General features: G+C 31.0%; 1 protein-coding gene across 1 annotated transcript in view; it reads right to left on the bottom strand.

Moving 5' to 3' along the window:
* Positions 1 to 4,068: 4,068 nt before the first annotated feature.
* Positions 4,069 to 8,426, bottom strand: part of LOC110032924 (uncharacterized protein C683.02c) — a 25,748-nt gene continuing 21,390 nt past the window's right edge. The window contains exons 4-5 of the mRNA XM_020736718.1: positions 5,712 to 5,811; positions 4,069 to 4,389 (exon numbers count right to left, since the gene is read on the bottom strand). Coding sequence (XP_020592377.1) covers positions 4,214 to 4,389; positions 5,712 to 5,811 — 276 coding nt within the window. The 3' untranslated portion in view covers positions 4,069 to 4,213. The remainder of the gene's footprint in view (positions 4,390 to 5,711; positions 5,812 to 8,426) is intronic.

The following is an 8,426-nucleotide window of genomic DNA, read 5'->3' as shown; positions in this document are numbered from 1 at the left end:
TTGCCTGGAATATGCCGCTTATACTGGTCTGTTGGTTGGCATTGACAGCATAAGACCCCTCAGGTCGATGGTTCGAACCTCTTCTAGCACAAGTAGCCTTAAGAAGATGGTAAAATTGTTAGACATATTAGAGGTGGTTGGAAGCATGTATAATAATCCCTGATCATATATATATATATAACCTTAGTACTATAGAAAAATATTAGTACAATATTAGTATATACTATAAAGAATCTTAATAGTACTAGAAAGAGGACTAGAACACTTTTATTCTTTTTTACTATAAAGCTATAAAGATTAAATCTTCTAATTTAGACTCTAATTTACTATAATATACTAAATATACTGAGAATAGAAATAGAATCTCTAAGATTCAATTAGTAAAAATTAGTAAATATAAATTGAGTAAATATAAATAGTAAATATAAATATGTAAATATAAATATAAAGAATAAATATATATATATATAATATAATATTATGAAGATAAATATAAAAAAACTTAAATTTGAATATATTTTATTATATTTACAAATTTCTTTAAGGAAAAAGTCTAGAGTTGGTGAGTGTCGGCCATTATGAAAATTGTATGCTAATAAAAACTGACTCTTAAAATCACAACAAATAGTAGTTTGCCACGTGGATTTTAATGTAACTTGGCATGTGGTTGGGTAGGGTGAACAGTAGGATTGGGGGCAGTAGAATCATCTGATGGAAATTGCTGCCATTGAGAAAGTTAACTGATTTTTATTCCGTAATGATTGGTAGAGAAAGCGGTGGCCAAGCCAAAATGTCATATTTGTTACATTTACATAAATATCACTCTAACTTTATATATTTACATATGTAGCTCTAAAACTTTATTTTTATAATTTAATTGTCAAAATAGTCCCGAATTATTTAGATCGGCTCTTTTATCCCATTATTTTAAAATTAAATTTTTTTATAATTATCTATAGAAATTATTAAAGCATCAATTTGAAGAACTCGGGATTATTTATCAGTTATATAAATTCTGAGACTAAAATGACTTCATATAAATAGTCACAATTTACTTCTATTTGCAAGGTGATACGTATCTAACCCATAAACTCTTTATATTTATAACCCCTAATCTTTCATATCATATCAAAAATGCTATCATTTTAACTTTTCTATAAGTTCAAGCAAATAACTGCAGCGTATATTGACATTTATGTTGTTAGTAAATGGTTAAAGCATGCATCTAAATATTATGATTTTTTTTCTAGATAAGATCAAACGTCTAAAACATGTCTTGCACTACAGGAAAAAAGCTTTAAAACTGACAGGAAAATCGAGAATTTTTTATATGTCGAAAAATTATTTTAATTACCGACGATTTTACAACTGTTTTTAATCTTGGATGTTTGTGACGGCATAACTACAACATATATCAGCGCATATTGATAGTATTTTATCTTCAGACTATTTTTAATTATAATCGATGGAATAACCTATTGGTTATAAATAAATATTAATCGATGGCTATAGTTCGTTGGTTATCTTTGAACCCGCAATCTGACAGATTTTAACTAGCGCTTTTTATTATTAAGCAGCTGAAATGACAGTCGGCAATTGTTTTAGAACAAATGTATAAAAGTTATTCGTAAGCCGTCAAAATTAATCATCTGTCTCGCTCGAAATCACATCCCTCCCGGTCTTGTCGTAATCTCTCCTTCACACCCTCATCTTCTCTACTCGAAGCCCTCGCCTGTCCCTGAAACTCTCGCATGTCCCTCTCTGTTTTGTCCAAAACCATCTCTTCGTCCTCGAAACCCTTGCGATACAGTCAAAATTGAAGCAAGCTAGGAACGCAACGGCGAGATCTTGGCTTACAGTGACGTAAAACTCCCATTTTTCCTTATTTTCGCTTCTCTGCTACCCGAAACGACAGAGGAAGGTAACCAATTATCTTTATCTTCTTTTTTATTTTCATTTGCTTTCAAGAATGCGTTTAGGATTTAGGGTTTAACAACTACGAGGTTTGCCAAATATTTTTCTAATTTAGTTAGATTACTTCTAGGGCTATGAATTTAGTTTGAACACCATTAATCTCTCGATGGTTGATTCAAATTTTAGCTCAGATCGAAATAAACGAGATGAGCTGCGAGCCAAAATTTTGGATTGAATTTTTTTCGAACTAATTTTGAACCAACCCCAATTTAACTTGAAATTAGATCGTTAACAACATATGACTGTGAAATTAACGAATTTAGCTCAAATATTGTTAATTGCTCAAAAAATTGATTTGAATTTTGGGTTAGATTGAAATAAACAAGCTGAGCTACGAGCCAAAATTTTGGATATAATTTGCTTGGAACCGATTTTGAGCCGACCCCAACTTGGCTCGAAATTGAATCGTTAACAACCTTAATTGTATCAACGATCAGCCTTAAGCACATATGCTTTTGCTTTATTTATGGATACTCTTAGTAAACATTTACAAGAGAATGCACCCTGGTGTATGCTTTTTGACAGTGATATCCTTCTTGTGGATAAGATTAGAGAAAGTGTTTAAGAAAAACTTAAATTATGGAGACCAATATTGGTGTCTAAAGTCCTTTGTTTGAGTAGATTTAGAGCTTAATACTTGAAATGTAATTTTAGTAGTAGCAGCTCCAGTGACAGAGTTGTAACTAGGGGGTGATCAAATCATTTAAAAGATGTGAATGTTCAAGATATCTCAGGTCTCTTGTTCAAAGTGAGAGTGATATAGATGAGAATGTGCTTAATTAGTAAATTTTAAGTTGGTTGGTTGGAACCTGCATCATCTCGGCTCGAAGTCGGATCGTTTTACATTTTTATATCTGAAAAATGTCATGATTAATTATTTCAATGATATTTCAATGTATAAATAATTTATTTGTGGATTCGTTAAGTTTAGTTGAAGACGTTTTACAATTAAAATGGACATATTCATTCCTCAAAGCGGAACGGAGCGAAGCGGAAGTATCAATCTAATTGGGAGAATTTCGTTAAGTGAGTTGAGGTTGCGGGGGTAACGCCCCCGCTGTAGGGTATAGGATAGTTTTGTAATTACAACAAAAGTTTATATTTATATGAATATATTTATATTTATATATTGTATTTGTAACCCTAAGGAGATTAACTCACACTTCATACGATCCCGAAAACGTAAGCATATTTCCGAACCTTTTTTTTTACGGTTTACTATTCTTGATTCTTGTGATTCTTTGCCCTTTTTTTCTCAACAATGGAGCTTAAGATGAAGAGAAATCATGGCTTTGTGGTGCTTAAGAAAACGAGAAGGAGATGACGATGGAGGTGGAGAGGCTTGGTTTGCAGGAGAAGAACGACTAGACTTTGCTGCTCGTCTTCCTCCAAATGAGTGCCGTTATGATTTTACTGAATTTTCTTAGGTATTGATACTACATTGTTTTGGATATTGAGAAGTTGTGCTAATAGAGATACTTCAATGTTTTATTTTAATTTTTTAAATCATGATATTTATCTGGTCTATTATTGTTCATTTTGAGGGGTCTGGATGCAATTTCCTTGTTCTTGAGGGTATTTGATTTATTCAAAGATTTACATAAAGACCGCTCAATACCTATGTACTTACATAGCTAACCTCTAAACTTCAATTTTTTTCATTTATGTCATTTTACCTATGCATGAAATATATATTTCACCTCTTAAAAGTTTAAATAGTGATATTTGGTGTGACATACAAGATTTTAAGTGATAAAAATATAAAAAAATGAAGGTTAGGAGTTAGATGTTTAAATACACGAGTATTGTGTGGCATGTATGCGAAGCCTTTGGTTTATTATGGTGAGAGATAAAAAGGTTTAGGTTGAAATTTCTATTTGGGCATCTTTCTGCTTACATTATATTTCAGACTGTCACCACAATTCTGTTTGAGGAACTATTTCTTTGATGTTTAGGGTTTAATCTCTATTTTTGAAAGTTATTTTTTCAACCTGACATCTGTGCGTAAAAAAATAACTATAAAATTACATTATAATTAATACATGACAAAAAAATAGATTCCACAGATAAAATAAGCTAACATGCACAGGGAATGACCAGGGACATTTTGGCAAAAGCCTTTTCAACTTATCCAACAAACTCACATACTCCATCAGATAGCATAAATACCATAATGAGTCCAACTTAACATATGACATTATTTATAAATTGCAAGGATCACATTCAATTTTATTTGAAATCAGCTAGGAAAATTTACAATTTTGGGTCCTTTTTTCTTTGGTTTTACATCAAAACCTACACTCTTTGCATCCTTTAGCCCGCTGTTTATGTCTTCCAACGCAAAATCATCTTCGAGATCATCCCCGCCATGGAAGACTTTGCGCTCGCCATGCCGAACGGCGTCAAAGTTACCAGCTGAAATTCATCAAGCTTGTATTTTAACTTCTAAAAAGTAAAATATACCTTTTTCATGCATAAGTAAGGTGGTAGGTACATAGGTAAAAAAAAAATTGAAGTTTAGTTGTTAGATATGTAAATACATGCGAATTAAGAGTTATGTATGTAAATCTTCCTAAAAAGATTGGTTTGTCTCCTAATCAAGCATTCATAACCCAATCGTTGAAGAGGATATAAACAATATTGGATGTTAGTCATATATTGATGTAGACATATCATCTATGAGATATAAATGCCATATGTTATAGAAGAAAGCAATTTGAACAATATGTTATCAGAAAGGATGCATCAGCTGAAGAATTTTCACAACAATCAATTCTAAAAAAAACCAATGTAATTTAGTTTTCTTTAAAATGTAAAAATCAGTTCTATATCACATTCCTTAGATTTAAGATTAGCATCTTGAATTTGGAAATGAGATGTATTTCTATCCATTCTAGAAAAAAAATTGATTTAAATTTATCGATCCCTATCGAACTTTTACGAAATAGGGTAAAGTGAAATTTATTGACTCTCTTATTAGAAAATCTTTGTTCAGATGAAAAGGAAAAATGCAGAATCTAATGAGGTTGATGAAGGATACAAGATGCTAGTTTCAGGTCTCATATTTGACAAGAATCAAGACCCCAAATATTTAGAATTCATTTGATACATCCTACATGAATACATCTATCATTAAATATCAAAAATATAAAAAAAAAATCAAAAATACAAATGAAGTTCTTGAGACAAGTTAAGAAATTGCCAAAACAACAAAATAACAATGAATAAATTCAATCACCTAGTAAAATAAGTTTGACTATTCACAAAATAGAAATGTCAAAATAGTCTTCCGACTCTTTGAAGGGAGTCATTTTAATCCCAAAGTCTATAGAAATGCTGATTTAGTCCTAGTTTATTTTAATATGCAAAAATAGGAACTATTCCAGCTCCATTTTAAAGAGCACAAAGATTAATTTGGCACTTCTATAAACCATAGGTAAAACCATATGACACGTAAAAACTCAGCTGACTATTTTGACACTTTACTCATAAAAAAAGACGTCATGAAGTCTAACGTAAATAAAATGACCAAAACATCTTTGGTTAAATACAAACAAAGTTGTCCAAGTCACTTGATCAACAAAACCAGCCACAACAGATTATAACTTCAAGTTTTCCATACAAAGCAAGATGCCATTAGAACATGTAAAGTTACCAAGAAAACAAAGACAGATTTTATCAAGGAAAAGAAGAAAGCTTTAAACAAATAAAAAAGCAGATTGAGTAATAGCACTTACATATCTTGTCTGCTCCGGATGAACTAAGGTGTTTGCCAGCTTTCTTTGGACAATGCTTGGCCAGGTGAGTCACTTCACCACAAATTTTACATGAACCACCCTGAGAAAAATGGAAACTTACAATATCAAAAACTACTTCAATTTATAAAAACAAATAAACCATCATTCAAACATTAACTTTACTTCGCTTTACACATCAGATTTGACAACCATGAAGCCTTTGGCAGAAATAATAAAAAAACTAATTAATACATTAACATATTTGGAAACAACAACAACAAACAAACAAAAAATAAAAAAGGGCATTTACATACATACCACCCAATTCTTATGCATTCACACATCTAAAATCTAAACTTTGATTTTTACATTTATAACCCTCAAATCCTTCATATCACATCAAAAATACCAACATTTTTACTTTAAAAAAAAAGAAATACACATTTTCAGTTATAGGTAAGGTGGTACGCATGTAAAATTGATGTAGGTGTTAAATAAGTAAACTAATAAATTGAGTGGTATGTATGTAAATGAGTCAAAATAAAAATAATAATAAAGAAGCACGGAAACAACAAACAATCGTGAGTTTTTTTAATATTGGACTCATGCTTGTCGGACATTTTGAGATCAAGGACAAAGAAGAATAAAGATAATTTAAAACAAAGTCATGCCAAAATTGCAATTGTAATTGAATTTGACCCGTGTTAAGGCACCAATATGCTATTATTCATATACTAACCTACCATACCAGTAGAAAAAAAAAGGTGGAAATTAGTAGTAACACAATCATCTGCACAAAGCTGGTTAATTTTATGAATTGAGCTTTTGTATAATAATTACATTAGATACGCCAAAAAACTTGAATCATGGACATGTACAATACCTAATAATTTTATGATAAATAGTTCCCGGTGATTTTGGCTTTTTAAATCTTAGTTGTTGGATGGAAATATCACCTAATACAGCGCAAGTTTTGTGACAAAAAAATCCACTCAAACCTATGACATTGTTATTAACAAGGAAGATTAACATACACACCACTCAATTCCTATGTATTTACATATCAAACCCCTAAATATCAATTTTTACATACCTACAACCTTATCTAAAAAGGTGTATTACACTTTTTAAAAGTTTAAATGTCGGTAATTTTGATGCGATTTGAAAGATTTTGGCTGTATAAATGTAAGAAATAAAATCTAGGTGTTAGAAATATAAATTCATAAGAATTGAGTGGCACCCTAGCTGACAAAAAAAAGAAACCAACAGTTAATTAAAAATATATCCACCGATCTGACATGAAACTTGTTATTTTCTTTCCCATTAAGTTTATTAGTTAGTTTATGAATAACACCACAAAGGAGAATACTGATGACGGGATACTAATATATCTCAAAAAGTGAAAAAATAAACACACAAAAAGGTGTTACTCTTCTAAAAGGGGACTAACAAAAGAATTGAAATCTTCATTTATATTAAATTTTCAGGATCTATAGCAAATTGTAGAATCACAATAATAAAAAAGAAAAAGAAAAAAATTGAAGATTCACTTCTGATTATTGTTTAAGTATATAGGAAACTTTAGATATGAAGGAGAATAAGATATTTATAATAGCTTAAAGTAGCGCAAAAGTAGAATTCACGGCAATGATCCATAGGGTTTATGAAGATATATGGCTAAAACGTTTTTCCACCACACAATCTATGATAACGAGGTGTGACAAGCAAACTAACATTAACAATAGTAGGAATACAATCCACCTTTATTGGGGTAAGTATGTTAAAATTGATAGATAATTTATTGAGGAGAAAATTAATTAAAGTATCATCAAAATGAATCACACTCCAATAAAGATTTATTGTTGATATCCTTACTAATGTTCTTGATCAATCAAAATTTGACAACCTTATTTGAAGTTAGGAATGACAAACATAGAGAAGGAATGTAAAATCCTAATCCTATCTCACATTCGCAATCAATAACACCTGCTCCATCAACCTAGTAAGGATCTCCTCCATTAAATGTAATGCCTGCCAGCTTATATGAGATCCACAATCTGCCACCCATAAGTAGCCCGACAATCTGCCACCCGCCAACTATTACAAGTTGAAAATTATACTCAAATAAAAAATATTATGATGTGTCGTCTCACCTATAGCATGATTTCAAAATGTAAAAATAATTCTTCAAAATGGTTCATGTATTTTCAAAATGCATGTATGATTTTTGTCAGATGGAATTCACACTCATTCACTGCCACCTTACTAGTATGTAGGATGCATATTATCTACTCATCAATACGCGTAATTATTATTCTGTTTATTTAGTGATCCATGTATTATTATAATTATAATTTTTTTCTAATAAAAGCTCTTATAGGATAGTATAAATATAACAAAAATATTGGAAGGAATACTCAACCACTTCTCTCTAATTTTTATCATGCTATAAGATCCATAGGCTTTATCTTCCTTGTATTTCCAATATGACAACTTTCATTGTGGTATTACTGTTGACCTCAATTTTCGTGAGGTCTAGTATTCCTCGTAGGAGTTAGGATCTAGCCTTAGGGGTCTTCCTGCGACTATCTTAGAACCTTAGAAGTGGTGCCCGCCTTGTTTTAGTTCGACCTATTTCCGTCCTCTTTTAGAGTTTCGCGTGTGCGGTATCGACTTCTAACACTTAGAAGGATGAAACCGACATGAGGAAACCCA

This window comes from Phalaenopsis equestris, unplaced genomic scaffold, assembly GCF_001263595.1.
Source record: "Phalaenopsis equestris unplaced genomic scaffold, ASM126359v1 Scaffold001058, whole genome shotgun sequence".
NCBI classification, from domain to species: Eukaryota; Viridiplantae; Streptophyta; class Magnoliopsida; order Asparagales; family Orchidaceae; genus Phalaenopsis; species Phalaenopsis equestris.
Note: the sequence above shows the minus strand (reverse complement) of the source record. Positions and strands in the feature narration are given on the sequence as shown.